Genomic DNA, 19,116 nt, shown 5'->3' on the forward strand with positions numbered 1-19,116 from the left:
TCAAAAAAACAGACTGTTGGACTAGTTGGTACTGCATAACATGAGGTAAAGTGCATGTCCCAGCTGACATTGTTGGAAGAATTGGCGTATCGCAGCGCTAGATTGTCGCATGGAACTGTGCAGCCATTCTTGTTGTCTCAAAGGCAGAAAACTTTGCATATAAGATAATACAGCTCCCTTTATGCAAGACGAGAAGAAAAAAAATTATTTACATTAGATACATAACTTGCAAGCAGCGTTTAAGCACATAGAGCAGCTTCCCACATGTTTGACCACCCTGGTCTTGTTATTTTCTCTCTCTCTCTCTTTTAACCCCTTTATTGGAAGTAAACGTGCTGTAATGATAACGGCGTTTGCAATGGGACGCAGAATAAACAGGTAATGTAGGTGACGTACTGAAGGGAACGTAACGACCCCCAAAACTGTTACAGTTCGTTAGACAATCTTTTATTTACAAAACGTAAACGGGCACGTAGGCTCAAGAACCGCCCCCCTGCGCCTTGTTTTCAACGCACTTCGCGGCATCCCGCAGGCTATGCAGCAGGTCCTGCATCTGCGCCATGTTGCACGCGAACGAGACTGGATTCTCCGAGGAAGTTTTGAGCTCGATGTGGAATACCGGCTCGCCGATGCGCTCGAGGTGGTTGCTCTTGACCCGATAATCGACGCTCCAGTCGACGCCGGTGACGTGAGGCGGCCGCCGCCCGATGCGACTCAACTCGACGCGCACCAACTGCTTGTTCGCCGCGTACTTGCGGACCAAGGAGTCCGCGCGGGCGCCGGTCATTCCGTACTCTTCGAGGCGCAGCGCTAGCTGAGAATCGTCCAGGTTGAAGCGCGAGCTCTCGAGCACCAGCGCAATCAGTCCGGCGCAGCCATCTTTGAAGTCGTCGTCTGCTGTCGCCGACTCGTCGTCATCGTCGACGCCACCCGCCCCCGGTTCGCCGTCGTTCGTGACCACGCTGAAGACTTTGTCGAGGAGTTTGGTGTAGTCTGCATCACTCACTTTGCACGGATCGGCGGCCTTGGCGATGCCGTTGACGAACGGTTCGGCGAGCTCCATTGCTTCGGATGGTCCGTCTCCGTGCGTCCGTCAAGACAGACGCACGTTTGGAGACGTGAGAATAACATATCGGCAAAATTCACGGATTAGACGTCAGTATAGTGACGCCGTAGTTTTAGGCGCAATTGTTTAAAGGGCGTTTACGGATGACGAGTCGATAGAGGTTCTTCTCGAGTCTGGAATATAGGTCCGATGTGTAACTACTACAAGCGCTGTTCGCGTTTTTACAGTGTCATGTTACTAGGAAATTAAATATGTGGCTAAACTTTCTATAAAAGTGTGAGCGTGCCACCGCGACATTGCTGTTCCAATGAGCTGCGCTTTATCCCCTAGAAAAGCTAACTGGAAATAAGTGCATTAATTTAAGAGGCTTTGTCAAAGAAACAAGGGAGAGGGGGAGAGATCAGATACTGTAATACCAGGGGCCTAGCCGCATCTGTTTTCTTTCTTTTTTTTTTTTTCTTTCAGGAGTAGGAGTAGAGGAGGGCGGCTGCTGTGGCATATAGTGACCAGCAGAGGCGCAGCATCCGAAATTCCCTAAGGGCTGCCATTTTTATAGCCTACAGTTCTGCTGAGTTGCAAATAGCGTAGCCGGGAGGGGCCAAACAGTTGGCTCAACTGAGGCCGAGCCCGGGCTTTAGGGGAAGGCCGAACTCGTGCAGACCTCCGCACTATTATTTCAAGTGTGTCCCTAGCTCGCGTTGGCTGTCAATTTATGTGCGAGCTCCTTGTCTTTGTCCCTTGTTCAATTTACGCGCGACGCCGAGTTGTACTAATAATGTTCGTACTGATTTGTGAATCCGCTTGCGCGAAGCCTCTTGTGTAACAAATGTGCCTCCGAGATGTCTGATCATACAACATTTTACTTCCAACAGCAACTTACTATTTATGCTGTTTGCCCTGGTTCGTATAATTCTGTCTGGAGTATGTGTGTGTCATACGTAAACAACGTAAAAAAAAGGATGCAAAATTGTTCACCGAAATCTCGGAGGCAGCAGTCGTCGATTGCAAGCACAGAGGCTTCATCGGAGGGCCTGCGCCTTGCTAGCACAAGTTCGTCAACGTGCAGCTGAAGCAGGGATTAATGAACGAGCGCGCGTACTATACCGGTACAGTTCACAAGAGACCAAAACTTGCTTTCGCAAGTTCGTTTCTTTTCTTCTTTTTTTCCCCTTTACCATCAAAACCTGCTGCCAACTGAGCCATATACTAATACATACGCGAGAGGCTCCTGAGAGCAAAAAAACAGAAAAAGAAACAATTCACCGGTGATTACCATACTCCCTAACGCGAAATTCGAGCGCAGCTCTACGTGCTTTAAATTTCGCGATATATAGGCTGGAGCGGGCAACCTGTATCGTTCGGCACCCTGTAAATAGAGTGTTTTAGTTGAGCGTATTTACGCTCCGCTAAGCAGTTAAGCGGAGCGGAAGCGCGAATGCGCATGCGCCGTCCGCTTGGCCGTAAGCGGGATAGCGGAGCGAGGAACACGGTCCGCTTAGAAGCTGCCTGAGCGGAGCGTGCCGCGCAGCACTTTGGCTAGCGTTGGCGTCCGAACGGATTGGATTGGATGCCGTAAGCAAGCGCGCTGGCTAACACGTGGCGTTCCCCAAGACGGCGCTTTATTTTCCATTGGATAAAATGGACCGGTAACGCATTACAAGCGCACGTCTAGATACCTCATGGAGAAACAAGTTATATATATACATATGTACGTTTTACGGTATAAGAGTGATCATAAAGTGCTTTTATTTTCTTTCATTACCCTGAATTTAGCCAGGGGGCGCTGCAACTACGAAAGGTCCGCTCCGCTACGCTAAACGTGCAACTAAAACGTGAAAATCGCCCGCCGCTCCGCTGTGGCTTAGCGGGGCCGCTCGGAGCGGAGCGTACCGTAAAGACGCTCAACTAAAACACTCTAATGAAGCGAAGTGCGGCTCGAGTGCCTCGAGCCGCCACCGACAGACCTCCCGGATGACGCGCGCTACTCCGGCGCCATCTCGTAGCCATCATCGTCACGCTACGCTTTTCTTCTCACGCTTTCTGCATACTCTTCTCCACCTCCCTCTCCGCTTTCTTCCTCGCGTCTTTCATCCCTCGCTGCGCTCCTCGTTCGCTCGGTTATGCCGACGCTCGCCGCAAACGGATGCCTCTGCTCTATAAAAAGCGTTCTCTACAAATCATACAGAAAAAAAGGGGGGTGGCAGTTCTTCCCTCTCGGTCTGCCAGAGTACGTGTCTGAGCTATGGGAGCTGGAGCACAACAGTGGCAACACTAAACCTTGCTATCAGTTTCCGTGTTTCGTCTTTGGCTGAACCTACCATTTCCTTAAAGGGCCCCTCACCGGGCCCAATAGCAAATTTTGGTTATACGCTGGAAGTTGTTACGTGCCCTCTAGGAAGCGTTCTGCCGCAATTTTTTTTTCAAATCGGCTCATTAATAGCCGAGATATAAATATTTAAATGTTGCGAACCCATGATTTCAGGAGGCGAGCTTCACCGCAAACATAGGTGCTCTCTCCACTTGCCCCTCTAGCTTCCGCAAGCGAAACTCCTACCCTGCGCTCTCCCATACCGGACCTCGAGGTCACGGGGCCCGTCTTCATTTTTTTCTCGTTTATTACTTCTTTTTTTTATTTGCGGCGCAGCGAACTTCCGCTGGCGGCGTCGCGTGCGAGCTGTTGCGATTGTCTCGTTTTCAGCAGCACATGATTTAGCGCGCTGTGCACGATGACACCTGACTAGCGGTATAAGTCTGTGCTACACGAATTCCGAGGCAGACACAAGCGGATTACAGAGCATGATCCCGCGCTGGGACCACGGTAGAAAATTCTGTATCTGCGCGCACGACTGCTCGACGTGGGAGCAAGCAGACGAAACAGAAGTACATCTTTCTTGCTGCGGTGCGAAGTAAAAGAAAAACACGCAGACATTCAGTTTGTGTGTTTTATTATTTCTCTAAGCCTTAATTTGTCTATTCTAGCAACATATTGCTCAAATAACAGATGCTGCTTTGAATAATTCTCGAAGTCGCGTGTCACCACGAGCGACGTCACACTGCGGACACCAGTACGTAGGCGCAGGCACACGAGTACGTCGTCCTCCGGCTTGGAGCGCGGCGGCCGCGAGGAGATGGAAAAACGGAGTTCGGTTTAAAGCTTCAAATCTTTCCGCGGTGCGTAGCGATGTAATACTGTGCAGACATGATCGTTATCGCTCAACGTATGCTCTGCGCTTGTCACAAGCTCAAGATGGCCAGGCCTGGTGAGGAGCCCTATAAGATGGCAGCCCAACAAACGCTCTGGCGCTGGCTACTCGGAGCTGCCGAGGAGAACGGGTTTCTTTCGGGAATAAATATACTTGCGAGGCAGCATAACGCTGCCGAACCCTTTCGGCGGGTATGTGACGTCGTTCTGCCAATTCTTCTTCCCTGTGGATCCGTCTCAGCGGCACGTTTTATTTCGACAGTTATTACGTGGACACTCCAGGTGAATTTCCGCCGTGATCGTCGGCGTTGCCGTGATCCGTATAAAAAGTCCGAGTGCGATAACATCGCGGTCGCGCGCCGCGTGCTGTATGGGTCTCACCTTCACCGCTTAGTCTCACCCGCGCAACGGGTGAGGGCGCTGTCTTCTCCCGCGCAAAGGAAGGGGATGTGCGCGCGCTAGGAGGAGGGGGGGGGGGGGTCAGGTGAGCGCGATTCACCTCTTCTACTCCGGCCGACGCTGCGTACGGCGCGACTGCGCGCGGCCGCAAGCGCCCTATCTCGGTGCAAAGTTTCGGCAACCAGAGATAGCTGATGGCTTCGTGATAGTTATTGGGCACGAAAGTGACGTTGGAATGTTCACTCGGCTAGCTCGATCGGCTGCAAAATTAAAATGAAGCAACTGTTTCTCGTCTGTCAAGTTCTATATAGATGCAATACTAAGTTGTGTAGTAGTAATACCGGAAGACATATATACGCTACTTTTTCTTTTTAGACCGCATACAGAATTTTATAAAATTGCCAGAGGCGATTTTATAATAAAGCGGGCGCCGAGATATAAAAGTGCCGAGATATGTTATAAAAAGCGGGCGCCGAGATATATTGGCGGTCCAGTTGCTTGTATGCTTCAAGACATGAAACGACGTTTCGTTAAAAAATAGGTGGAAATACAATGCATTCAATTAAATAAACACTGATTGATTGAGTGATTGACTTTTACAAGTTTTATGGCGCATACCTCAAAACCAGTGCGTTATTGCCTCACTTAGGATTCGTTCCAAGTCGCTATGCCTTGCAATCTCACCGCCTGCATATATTCTTAATTAGTAAATTACGAGTTTTCATTTCTTCGTGAAAGTAATGTCCGCCTCTTTGAGATCTACAAGCTTTAATGGTATGCCTGAGATGTTAGCTTGGCTGATCGCCTGGCATGCTACATCAGGCTACAGGCGATTTTTAAAAAAATTCCGTATGGTTAAAAAAAAAAAGAGTTATATGTCGAGTTAAAACATCCAAACCCGATCGAGATGTGCACAGGACAGTAAACAAAATGCAGAGAAAAAATTAAATTAAATAAACTCGCATGCAAAACGTTTAGGCTAGGAAATCTGTATTATTAACTGTTACAATTGACTGCGGCAATATCTTCAAAAAGAAACGCATAAATATAGTGACAATTATTTTTATGCATTTTATGCAACAATTATTTACTGCATAAAACATCGTCAAGGGGTAGGAGAAAGTTTTTATCCTTCATTACTTCCTTACATCTTCAGTGTTTTTCAAAGAATGTGCCGGCACATTTTTTGAATAGTACTATAGACAAACTACTTTCTTTATAAACGTTTTGCTTGCTAGTTCCATATAACAAGTGCGTAATTTATTCATATCTGTATTTTCTGAGCCACGATAGCGAAAATGAATCCTAATGGAGGCCGCCATATGCTTCCCGCCAATGATAGACACGAGACGACCTTTATCTTGATTGTGCAAAAGCGTCTGCAACCGAGCAGCAAGCACACTTGTGCTTCAATTACGAAGGACTGATGCCACCTGGATAACATAACAGCTCCTTTAGCGTTACATGCACAAGTTCCCCTTCAGCGCGGAGTTCCTGTTTACAGGTTCAGAACAAGCCGAGCGCGGATCGTTCGTTGGGGTCCCCACCCTACTCATATATTTCGTCTAGCAACGTAAGTGCAAACATGGCGGAGACGCCGTCCGCACATTTCTCCACAGCTTGCACGTTGTGTGTGTACTCCAGTTATCCAGCGGTGGCGGGCTACGCCAGCGCGGTGGTGCGGTGAATAAGTGAAACTGACCGAAGGGGACGTTGCGTTGCAAAGTATTTTGTTGTGGCATTGGATGTTTGGTCGCCGGAAGCTTTATTTTTGAAAGTTGTGGCATTATCTACTCGTGTTGGGAGGTAGCGGCAGGACTAGCAGGACTTTGAACCTGGCTTAGCGCGGGTCAGGTTCCATTGAGATTCAGCGGAGGCGATATTTAAAGAGCCCCGCGATATTTCATCTTATTGCGCGCATCGCTCATGCATGCGGCAACGTGTGCTTCATATTCCTTTCCACGAAACGGTTTAAGTTAGTCGTTATGATACTTAACGCAACGGCTGATGCAATGTCTGCGACACTGCGCATTAGCGACATGCCTGCGCAAGTTTGCAGCCTCAGCACCGCCATCTTGGTTATGGCTCCGCGAAAGAAAGTAAATTCCTATTATAAGAAATATCACTTGCTGAAAAGAAGTGCAAATAGATTGGCTCTTTTGCAAATGAGACGAACGACAATTTGGCAGGGAAAATAGCAGTGGGGGCAAAACTTGACCCACGCAAAGTTTTTAAGAAAGAGCGGATGGTGAGGCTCTATCACGCCGTCGGCCGGACTACATTTTCATTCGCCCTCATGTCACGAACAAAGCTAGATCGACATTTTTGTGCTCTGTGGGAACCACCAGTGTGATGGAATAGTTTTGGCCTAACGGCTTCGCACCGTAAGGTGCCAGCACCTTCAATCATCAAAATGGAGTAAGTATGCGGAACTATCCCTCCGCTGTTTCGTTAATCTCGGCGAACAGGCACCGTAAATGCGGAGAGGTGGCGCGTTTCCGTGTAGCCGGTCACCTTTGTTTGTATTGTTCGTGTGAGCCTTTTGTTAGGAGACAGCTTTGGATTCTTGTCAGTTCCTAGTACTCGCAGTAACCAACCTTGAGGTAGTTAGGCATTTGAGCGGATGTAGTGGCGTGACGAGCGAAATTGATGTGACGCGTGGAGTCCAGGGTCATTTTACGGACAGTTGCATAATCGCTTCGCTTACGCAGAAATAGACACGTCAAACGTCCGCTTAGCCTTGCGAGGCAAGGTTGTACTATCCGAACGTTGCAGACGACGGTCAACCCGGAAACTACTTTTCGGGTTCGTTTACCTTGTCCTCAATAGGACAGTGGTGACGTCACGCTGACGTCATCTCGGGTACCATGTGGCATAGAGTTCCGTACAATAACCACGTGGACTCGAAACTGCCTGTTGCGGAGTGTGCCGCCGATCGTTCAAGGCCGATTGCATTCCGTTACGCCAGTCGTATTCCGGGCAACCGATCATTAAACTTATTCTGTACTTGTTCCCTCCCGAAGTTCGCTGCAGTTATCGTTTGGCAATATTGTTCGCGATGAATGGGGCTGCAGATTTTGGCTGGACGCGAGTGCGCGTGCGCCGCCGATAAGTTTCTGTAACAAAGGGACTGATATGCGAACGCGTGGCCGTTAGCAACAGCAGCAGGCATTCAGCTGAGCTGAAAGACTTGCACTGCGACAACGCGTTGAATGGTTGCTATAACGAGGATGGATTCCTGGAATTTCTAGGGGCCTTTGACTGGATAGAGGAGCGTGGCTGTAGAAGCTTTCGTTCACCTCTGACGTTCGCGATTTGCAACTGCATTTCTGGGCAGCATCCACACACAGCAGCTGGCGAACTTCTCAAGACTGCACAGTTAAATGCCATTAGAACGCTCTTACTGCGCAGGCGCAAGGGCTGCGCGCTTCGTGATAGTAGATGCGAATGATCGGAATTTTTTTTTTGTCTTATAATTTCGAAACAGGCACCTAAAGGTCTTTCTGCACAAGAAGTCGCCGAGCGAATGCAGCGATACTGTGACGACAGTACAGGTCGTGCGGTAGCTTTTTGTTTTACGTTTTTCTGTCTTTCGAAACATTTACACAGTTGTTTGTATGAAATTTGTTTTGCTGACACGTTGACTGTGGCAGATCCGTTTAATCTTGTATTTCTTGTCAAGGGAATAAAATATATAGAGAGTCTGTACATGTATTTTTTTACCTGTATAGCTACAAAAATGTTTTTGTAGATCATTAAGAACTTTCAAAAATTTTGTATCCAGAAGTTAGATCGTGCCGCTGCCAAAGCTGCTTTCTTCCTTTTTTTTTTGTTCTTGGCGCTAAACTTCTTTAGTCTTTTCGCATTGCTGCCCAAAGTACCCACAATGTGGCATAGTATCATTCGGGGGGTGTCTCCATTGTTGTTAATGCTTTTCAGAAAATAGAAAGACATCTGGAAAACTGAATTACGTTGTCGATTTATTTTACGCCTGTAACGGGCCCCTGGGCTGATGTATGCAAACAACATAGTGCTACTAGCAGACAATGCAGGGAATTCACTAAGACCTGTGAATACATGCAGCAATGAAGCAACATATTGAGGGCTTAATTTTAGCTTATAGGCATTGGTAATTACCTTTACTGAAGAGACGAATAATGACTTGGTATTCAACAGCGTCATACCCATAGTCAAGCAGTAAAATGCCTGGTTGTATACATAAATAAAGGGAATATTTGCTCTAACATCCACCAAGAAAATCTGATGATGGAGGGGTGCTGCAGCTCTAATGAAACATGAATACCTTGGGGCTACAGTAGACGTGAGAGGGTGTGAGAAATTAACAAAGAAGTAATGGTACCGGTGCTAAAATGTCCGCACATGCCATGCTGTGCTCGGGGTTGGAAGTTACCCAAAGGTAAGTGAGTCAATTGCATTGAGGGCCCATGGTAAAACCACAAGTGCAGCAGTGAAGGGTTAATGGTCAGCTAGAGCCCTCCAAACAATACTGTACCAGGTAGCAGTTGTTTCAGCAGCATATTAAGCACTTTTGCACAAATTCCAATACAGAAAAAAAAAAAAAATTGCCAAGGTTTCTTATTTAATGCAGCCAATGGGGCGACATCCATGCCTGCAAGGCTCATTTGTGCCCGCACGTGGCTGAGATTACTTGTCGGCGTACTCTTGATAGTCGATAAAACGCATCTGCAAGCTACCACCAAATCTGTAGTGTGTTTGAGCACAAAAATGGTGCAATGTTATGAAGTGTAGATGTGGCATGGTTGAGCACAAACAGCCACTAAGGGCAGAGAACGACGTGGCTGTTGAGAAAGTCGATTGCACAAACACAATAACGCACGGGAGGCAATTGCAGTGATGACCTTGGCAGACAAAAAAAAACGTTCGGGCAAGCAGCTGCTTAGCCCTATGTTAGAATGCGCACGCAGCCCCAGGCAATTGTATATGCTACACTGTTGTGATACCTGAGTTGTGATTCGAGCATAGGAAACTTCGTGCATAGTTTATAGTAGTGTTTCTGATATGCTGGAAGAAGTTTTCACTTATGGACAGTTCAGCAAACCAATTATAAATTGTATTAAGTTCCAAGTCACATAAAACTTTATTGTTTTTGGTACAAATGCGCACTTCATGGCCAGAAATAAACGCGAACAAGTTCTGATTTTCCTTTTTATGTGAAACTGTGTTTGGACATGGTTAAACAGCGCTACCATCCACTTTCACTGATATACAAGGCAGCGTGGCTGCTGTGAACAGGCTAACAACATTTAGAGCACTAACAGCAGTGTTTGTTTGGCTGAAATGGATTCACATTGCAGTGCTTTCTAAGGAAGCCTAGCACATACTTATGAACTCATTTGGTGAATAGACATAATCTTGCTGAATGCATAGTTGGCCACCGTGGCATCGGAGCACCCCGACTATAACGGCTCCGACATGTTGTCTTGCAGGTTTTCAGGCTTCAACGCCTCTTTGCCCGCCCGCGCATTGGCAAGACAAAACCTTGTGGACCATTCTCATCGGACCAGTACATTTACCCATTTATCCAAATCGGGAGCCGTCACTGCAAAGCATGGACGCCAATTGGGATATCGATTCAGTTGTGGAGCTCTGCTGCTCCAAGCTCATCCAAGATGGTGGGCTGCATGCATTTGAAGATGCAGGTATGACCCTTTCACATTTGACTCATACTTTTGAGTGCTCATGATGGTTGAGTAAAACAACAATGCATAGTAGCAGCGTGCTCATCGCCACACTAAATCTTTGTTACATTTTCATGAATTAGTACATCTCGTAAAGAGTAAAGGAATCAAGACGAACACGATGAAATGGGAGACGGGGGTGGGGGGGTGCTAACATTGTTAAAGTACATTGTTACATTGTAATTCAACCTTTGAAGCTACACCGGAGTGCTCGCTCGTAAACTGCCAACCGAATGCGCCATAGGAATTGTGAAGCTAAGCATTGCAACTGAATGGAATGCAACAGGCATAACATTGTGAATAAAAGCGTCAAATGTAGATAAGGGATTTTCTAGTTAACAATTATTAAGAGGAAGCAGAGCTCGTGTAGACTGGCTGGCAATGTGAAGTGACAACCGTTGCCTGGTGTGATAATCAAGTGTGGTAACCAATGTGAAGAGCGATAATCCAGGAGTCCATCAGTAGAGAGTTCTTTTGCTTACACGTGGGACACGTCTGGCACGTACTGGACATTTCTGTCAGTTCATTTTTGTTATTGTTGCACCAAGCATTTTTTTTCTCTGTACTGCAACTATAAAGGACCCAGGGTATATATTGAACGACTCTCTCTCAGTGCTTCGATCAACCGAAGCACAATGTTTCTGTAGCATGCATTTGAGCCCGTCTTCATCCTATGCTTGCAGGCAACCTAGACTGGCTGGACGAAAAGGTGGACTTGTCCGCCTGGACCCAGCTGGACTTCCCGGATGACCTGCCCCCAGTGATGTTGGAGGCCAGCGACTTCCAGGCGGCTTTCCAACCTGATCAGTCCAGCAACTGCGGCTTGGCGCCCAAGGGTGATTGCCATTGGGAGAGCCCAGCTGCATCCCCCTATTCTCCCGACTTCCTGTCCCCTCCCGTTTCGCCAACTCGCTCTCCGCCGACACCCACTGCAGTCGTCCCAAACGTCGATATCTTCATAAACTTCGACAGCCACAACCTCCACAGAGGAGAGAGCATTCCAAGCTGGTCTGCGGTCACCGATGCAGTTTCGAGCACAAGCTCACTCTCGCCTCCGCCAACTCCATCATCCTTGGATGTTCCGCCTGCAGCATCATCAGTGGTAGAAGTTCCGTATGCTATTGCATCGGCTCCTGCTTCGCCATCGTACTTTGCAGCCTACTGCAGTCGTGCTGGGTCACCAGTTGCGATTTTGGAGACTTCTGTTGAGCCTGCAGTGTCACCTGCTCAATCAGTGGAGGTTATACTTGATGACATAAAATCAGAGCCAACGTCACCATGTCACCTCTCAGGCAGCCAGGTGGCATTTCCGATCGAGTGCGATATATCTATTGACCCAGTGAGCTCGCCAGTTCCAAGCACAAGCACTTCAAGTTTCGTTGGTGCTGGAAGCATTGATCTTGTTTCGCCAAGCGAGCCAAGCTCACCAGCAAGTTGCCACTCTGTGCCCTCACCATTACCTGGTCAAGACCAGTTTGCCAAAAGCTCTTCACCGTGTGGAAGCCCAGACCGTGAAGATGATGGGTGCGATGACGACGATCCTATGGACGCCGACTTCACACCCGACGTCAACAGGTCTGATTCAGAGTCTGCGCTGGACTCGGTGTCGGGAAGCGAGGAGCCACCTCGCAAGAAAAAGCGAACGGTTAAACGCCGTCCCCGGGCCAAGGCAGATGTGAGCAGCCGCAAGGAAAGGAAGCGTCTCCAGAACAAAGACGCGGCAACACGCTACCGGCAAAAGAAGAAACAGGAGTATGGCAAGATTGAAGAAGAGTTCGACAAGCTTGCGGCGACAAATGTCAGCCTTCAGTCGGAGGCACAGCGTATCACAAATGAAATTTCCTATCTCAAGGGCCTGATGCGAGAGCTTTTCAGAGCAAAAGGGCTGATAAAGTAGGGCTTTTTACATGTGTACTTAAATGGCATGTAAAGTGTTTATTTACAAAGCTTACCGAATTGTCTTTTTGGCATGAACACCAAACTAAGATGGCAGGTAGCACTGAAGGTCTCACAGAATGTTCATTTCTGCTAGTTGTAGCTGGCTCCTAGTGCACTTGCTAGCAGTGTTCCGTTGAGGCACTGAAGAACCAACACAACTGTTACGTCATCGATTATCCTGTGATTGAGAGGAGATTGGTTATGACGTGACAAAAGCATTGTGCAGAATGTGGCATCTCTTGGAGAAATTCGGCAAGGTCAATATCTGGTGCTCACGCAAATCTATTGCTGCTTTTCGTGGCTGTTCATGTGTTGTAGTTGATCGCTTGGGCTCGCAGTGTACGAGCTCTTGTCGCAACCTTCCAGGTGTGTTGTTTGTGGCTTCGACGTGGTAGATAGAGTCGTACGTTTGTGCTTTGGCAGTTGGGCACCTTATAACTTTCTTTTTGACATACACCATGATGTACCGTGCATATCATTTTGCGCATTTCATTTGCGTATCTTTTTTTTCATGATGTCTATTTATGTACCCACCCCATGATGTGCATGCTGTACAAATAAATGAAATAAAAGGCATGCACTTCAGTAATGCTCAATTTTTTAGTCAGACTCCTTGCATACTTAGGTACTTGGTCTATCCAGAGTGCCTGAATTCGACGGCAGTTGTGGGAAAATACTGCAGAACATCACTCGTAGGATTCATTAAATGCCACCCAAAACAATTACAGCTTATTTCTTTGCACATTTTCTTTTACCTCTTCTATATCAGTCGATACTTTGGTAAACCGTAAACTGATCCTTGACATCTGAATAAGAGAGGTTACATAATGAGGCGAGAAGAAAAGTGAATTACATAGAACTTTGATTTCCTTTGGGTGTGCTCGAAGAGTACTTCCATGTCAAATGCACTATTAAATTGATTGTGCATTACATCCTGAAGCTGTCCCACGGACTAAAAAAGATTTCTCAGTAAATGCTAAGGGTGCCATGGTATTTTAATGTCTGCATGCAAAATTTTTTTTCTGCCCTCTTTGGAATCCAGTTCAGCCGCGAATATTCATAGGTCAAATTTCGCCATGCATGAAGTTTTTCGCTCCTCAACGACTCTGCCCACCAGGAAAAAGAAAACGTGGCAGCCATGAATTGTTTCTGGCTCCTGCTATCGCTTGTGGCGCTTCCATGCGCTGCAGTACTCTAGTGGTTTGATTCAGAAAAGGTGCAGGCAGTGCCGGTTGTGGTGTGCCGGGCTGCACCACAGAGGAACCTTGCCTGGCACCCTGTGCAATCGACGACGGGAGTGCAGGGTGTGCTGATGTTTGTACCTCGGAGAGAAACTTGGGTTAATCGAACAGACCGAAAATCACAGTCTTTTGAGGTCGGCTTCCGATACTTAAGAAGGACCCGTCACTGTGTGCTATTTTGGCACCACATTAGCCAAACCCTGCACCGGTTTCGGTTAGCAGCACGTTCCTGTAGTAACTTGTAGATGGTTCAGCATACCTCGCCATTCCGTGCCGCATTCGTTTATGTCCTTCGTTATTGTCGAGTGTAGCCCGGTATATTCTGCCATTTATCTGGCCGTTTTCGCGGAGCAACTACAGTTGCCAAACGCCTAGATCGTGCCGGCGAAACGGTGTGCAATCACTCATTGCTTGGCGCATGCGTTCTCGGCTTCCTGGAACAGCGCGCCGGAGTTCTTCCTTGGTTCTTCCACACGTGGTTGACACGTTCCTTCCCGCTTTAGTGCGTACCGAGAGCGGCGTAGCTTCAGCGTCGCACCGCGGCACCGTTTCTCGCCAAATTGTCTCGCCCCAGCCGATTTCGAGGAACGCCGGGGCCAACGCTGCCCTACTGGAAGAAAACGGACCGCCGAACGGGAACCCTCCGCCACGCACACAAGGACTGCCAGGTTAGAGCCGATGCAGCCCCTAGTCCGGAGCTTTTGCCATGTACTTTTGAGATTGTCGTAGCTTACGAGGTCTGGCTTACGGACATGCTGAACAAAGGGCCTGGAGGAGGAGGAGGGTGCGGGATCGGGGAGTGAGCCAGTCATTCAGAGAGGTGGGATGTAGGGCAGTCACACAAGGTGTGTGCTAAAGACGGGAAGACCCCGAAGTATGCTGTACTGATACCCGAAGTGAGGGCAGGCTGAGGGTGGCCTGTTGTAGATTGTGGTTGAGGTTAGCAGGGGTGGTTTGCTTGCTTGCTCCTCACTTGTGGCGCTTACCCACTACGGGGGATTGGCCAACAAGCCGGCGGTTAAAGAGGAGAACGTAAATGGAAAAGTAAATTAAGCTGAAATATAACGTTCATGTTAATTAAGAAATAGAGTTACGTGGCAGTTGCCGTCAAACCTAAGGACCCTTACCATAGAAATGCCATAGAAATAAAAACCAACTCCTTCCTTGTTACCGACTAACAACGAAGCAGGTAAATGCTCCACATCACTTCACGCTCGGTGTGCAAATTATATTTTAAAAAAATGGTGAAAAAAAATAAAGAATGAATTTAGCGAGATGGACACTTCCAGTGGCAACGGCATCGCGTTGTCGCCATACGAATCCAATCCGATTTAGAACACTAGTAGGTGGCTATAGCAGAATGTAGCGAATGTAGTATATAAAAGTAGTTCTTTAGTACGTTTTCTTATGATTCAAGCGGCTATGGTTTTCTGAGCACATTGCTCTCAGTCGGCTCGTTTTAGAGCGATATTCCCGACTGCTGCTTCCCTCCCACGGCGAAGCAGCGCTACCGATGCATCGGCAACATGCGTCGACTTCGCAAAACAAGGACGACAAAGATATGCCATTCCTGCTGTGCACACGAGGTTGGTTTTCACCGTACGCCTCAATTGCTACTCAGTGTACTGTACTTCGGGCACGTTCGATTCCCGTGTGGTTCACTCCACCATTGTTCTAAAAAGTTTCGGCGGTGCCGGTGTAGCCGGTTGCATGCGCGCTTTTGAATCGAGCGCCGACATAGGAATCCGGTGCCTCCTTTAAACGTTAGACTGGATGAGCGATGATGCTTTCTCGTACGATCATTAAAGTTCTAAAACACTTCCACGGTGCTGCGCTATGAACGACGTCGCTTGCTGTCTGACAGTGCGAGTAATCAAGCAAATCCCACCTGGCAAACACCGCCTATATTAGTGCCAGCAACGAATTTCCGTGTGCCTGTGTCGAAACAACGTCGAATAGGTTAGGAAGCGCTTCCAAGTCTACTGCAGTCTGCATGACTCCACACCCCTAGGCTGCACCACCTTACCAGCAGGTGCAGCAGCGTTCTTTTGCACTGGAGAACCGAGGGGTCGGTCCAGCGCACCATGAACACGTTGTGCAGTAGTGAACCTCGCGTGAATGAACATGCCTATAAATTGTCTCCTCCCCCCCCCCCTCTCATAACTCCTCCTCATTCTCCTCTCCCCTTTCCCCAGGCGTCCACTGCCGCCGTGCCAGAAGCTGAGCGCATCTTTCGGAGTGCGAAAACCTGCGTTCTTCGCCCCATAGCAGTCGTTCCCAGCCAGACGGCAAGCACTGTTGCAGCCTCGAGCACAAGTCTCCCCTCGCCTCCGCCGTCCCCGGCAATCCTTGGTGTCCCATTTGTGTGTCCCAGTGGATTGCCAGTCGAGGTACGTGGTGGCATAAAGTCAAAACCAATGTCCCCGTCTCATCTTCCAAACAGTGAGGCAGCGTTTCCTGTTGAGTGGGTTGGTGAGTCTGCGGCGCCATATGCCGTTGCGTGGACAAGGATACAAGGCAACGTAAAATCGGAACCAAATTCATCATGCCGTCTCTCCAAGAGCAAGGCGGTCTCTCCTTTCAAGTGCATTGATTCTGTCGACCCTGTGAGCCTGCCACTGTTGAGTGCAGTACCTTCCTCAAGTTTGCCAAATGCTGACGATACTGGTCTCGCTTTGCTCGTCGAGCCAAGCCCACCGAATCGCCACTGCATGCCTTCGGTGACCCCTGTGCAAAAAAAGTTTGCCACGAGAACTTCACCACATGGAAGTCCAGACTGCGCAGGCGATGGGTGCACCGACAGTGACGAGTCGATGACCATCGCCTCGACACCCACGGTCAGCGAGTCCGATTCGGAGTCTGGACTCGACTCAGATTCCGGCATCAACGAGGGTGCTCCTAGCAATATGGCAGATAAAAGTGGGTCGCAGGGCAGTCTCGAGTCCAGCTGGCTCGCCAGGAAGCGTCATCTAAACAAGCACGCGTCGGCACGATACCGGCGAAATAAAAAACAGCGGCTCAGCAAAATTGAACAAGAACTCGCCAAGCTTTCAGCAAGGAATGCCAAGCTCCAGTTGCAGGTAAAGTCCGCCGAGGCTGAAATATCCTTAATGAAGGGTGTGTTGGTGGATATATGTAGAGCTAAAGCTCCCATAAATCTGTATGTCATCACTTCATCGAATGACACGTGAAGTATGTATATATATAAATACTTAAGCACAAGTGCTTTTTATTGTAACACTTCAACTCAAGTGAGATGCCAATTCAACAGCAAGTGTTGAAGGTCTATTCCTCTTTATATACCTGTTTCTGTTAGTTGCAGGAGCCACTACTGTGCCAGCTAGTAGTAGTCAAGGGTATGAAAAAAAAAGATCATCTGGTGAGGGAAGGTCGCAGTAGAAAAAGAGTACACTCACCAACTCAAAATAAAACATATGTTGACATTTTCAGCGTCTTAATCGCAAAAGGAAATGTATATTGGTGAGTGTATGCTTTCCTCTACTATCACCTAGTAGTGTTCAGTTGAAGCACTAGAACTGGAGTCGAGGTATGAAGAACCAGCTTGCCTGTTATGTGACTTGCAGCAGTGCTTAAAGCCTCCCTTCAATTGAGGGGAATCTCCCACACATACCTGTGTAGGCTGCTCATATGTATATCTGTATACGTGATGTATGTCTTCATATATGTATGTATTCAGATACCTACATAAGGTACATATGTATGTACTTGTACTATGTATAGCCAATTGCTGGGTGAAAAAAGGCTAGATCCCCTGGTAGTTGAGCCGAGCCCTCTCACTATAAACCCCCGATTTGCAGGTTTTAACGAGGGCACGCTGTCAAGAGAAAAAAAATAAAAAGGTAGATGCAGGACAAGGGCGAACTCGTAGCTGAAGTTTATTTACAACAGACAACATACAAAAGAAACAAGCAAGGTGTGCAGATCGCACCTTCCTCTCTCCGTGTATGCTTGCCAAAACCTGCAAGTATGAACTAGCCTTGCCTGGCAGCAGCACATTTCTTTTGTGCTACAGAATTAGTTATCTTGGCAGAGCAAGTTGTTGGGCGAGTTTGCACATGTTTGTGGATACAAACATGTGCAGACTAACATGAAGTAGTAAAAAAGCAAGGAAAGAGACGGGACAAGTTGTGAGTGAGGATTTGTCCTGTAGTCTGTTTTTGTACTGCTTCGTGGTCCTCTTTTCGTATTTGCGATTATCTTGCGAGTGAGAGAAGCATAATTGGTTATGAGAAGTGAAAAAAAAAAAGTTCCCTAGAGTGTGCCAGTTCCTCGATGAATTTGAATGATGATGAATGATGCTAATGCAACTCAGCAGCTACTTCCCATAGGCTGTTAATGTGTTCTAGTTTGTTGAGCTCGCATTGTACGTACACCTCTCACAGCCTTCCAGAAGTGATGTTTTAATGTTTATAGGTTTGTTGTGTCACTTGAAAATATACATTTGCATTTTGTCCGTCAGCATCTGTGTAAGTCATCGTTTTTTTCATCTTTTGTAAGACATTTTTTTTTTTGTGCTGATTGCACCCCACCCCTCACCTTTTTTTTTTTTTTTTGCTCAGTATGTCTATTTCTATACACTCCTGTGACATCCATGCTATGTGCATAAATGGAATAAAGGCATGCGTTTGAACATGTGCTTTAATTTTTAGTACAGTTCCTTATGTTCTTGCACCACACAAAATGGGGACAGCTCGCTGGCACACATCCTTTTTTTTTTGTCTTTTCTGTGGCTGTTCATACATTCTGCAATGGAGCGATCCTTCACAACTTGTGCACTTACCATGGGGCACCAAAGTGGTGGACCTGGATAGGAGAGGCAAGGTTTTCGCTCGAAATGCACCTAAAGGGGCCAATTGCAACAAAATTGTTTGGCTAAAGTGGTTATTAAATTAGTAGTATATGCTACTGAAGCAGTGTTGGCCGATCTGCGGGACTAATAATTGCCTAATTTTCATATTAGCAGTCCTTAAATTAGAACCCAAGCGGACGATGTGTGCCGATGGTGGTTAGCGAATATAACGGTATGGTGCCTCCGAGATTGTTCAGTGCGCTGCAAGCGCCACCCAATCTCTGAGCTCATACCGAGGTGCTGTTCTGGATCTTGCATTTCTTTTGGTGAGTGGCAGTGGTGGCATTTCTTGTATGTTTTGTTATCAAAAATGTTGTTTGCTAGCTTTTCATGAAGCATCCACTAGTACTTAAAATGTAAAATCTTGTAGCATGTATCTACACTATGCGAATCTAGGCATCTGCAGTCCAAAATTTTGCTACAGTTTGGGGCCAAGTGCGAGTCCCCTGTTTCAATTCATGTGTAATGCATAAGTGCCCTCATTGGACAGCTGCGGACCTAACTTGAAAGGAGCTTCTTGCATTTGAGAAAGCTGAACACTATGACTGGTGGAGGCAGAATTTTCAGATATGTTGCAAATATCTTCAAATGTTGGCAAATTTCAAGCATTTGAAGCACAAAGTTTGCAATATCCACAACTCTACACCAAAACAGTTATCACAGTTTTGTAAACTATATCT

The 19,116-nt window shown here is 47.4% G+C and overlaps 3 protein-coding genes across 3 annotated transcripts; 2 read left to right on the forward strand and 1 right to left on the reverse strand.

The window, feature by feature from the left end:
* Positions 1-431: 431 nt before the first annotated feature.
* On the reverse strand, positions 432-1,776 carry LOC126529075 (COMM domain-containing protein 3). Its single transcript, XM_050176675.3, has one exon. The coding sequence runs from the start codon at positions 1,061-1,063 to the stop codon at positions 479-481; it is 585 nt and encodes a 194-aa protein (XP_050032632.1). The 5' UTR covers positions 1,064-1,776; the 3' UTR covers positions 432-478.
* A 5,166-nt stretch (positions 1,777-6,942) lies between these two features.
* Positions 6,943-12,921, forward strand: crc (bZIP transcription factor crc). The gene is made up of 3 exons (XM_050176669.3): positions 6,943-7,085; positions 10,136-10,348; positions 11,071-12,921. Exons 2-3 carry the CDS (start codon positions 10,258-10,260, stop codon positions 12,282-12,284), a joined length of 1,305 nt encoding a protein of 434 aa, XP_050032626.1. The 5' UTR covers positions 6,943-7,085; positions 10,136-10,257; the 3' UTR covers positions 12,285-12,921.
* Positions 12,922-13,018: 97 nt separating this feature from the next.
* On the forward strand, positions 13,019-18,229 carry LOC126529072 (uncharacterized). The gene is made up of 2 exons (XM_072289872.1): positions 13,019-15,152; positions 15,762-18,229. Exons 1-2 carry the CDS (start codon positions 15,093-15,095, stop codon positions 16,755-16,757), a joined length of 1,056 nt encoding a protein of 351 aa, XP_072145973.1. The 5' UTR covers positions 13,019-15,092; the 3' UTR covers positions 16,758-18,229.
* The last annotated feature ends 887 nt before the right edge of the window (positions 18,230-19,116 follow it).

Source organism: Dermacentor andersoni, chromosome 8 (assembly GCF_023375885.2).
Source record: "Dermacentor andersoni chromosome 8, qqDerAnde1_hic_scaffold, whole genome shotgun sequence".
NCBI lineage: Eukaryota > Metazoa > Arthropoda > Arachnida > Ixodida > Ixodidae > Dermacentor > Dermacentor andersoni.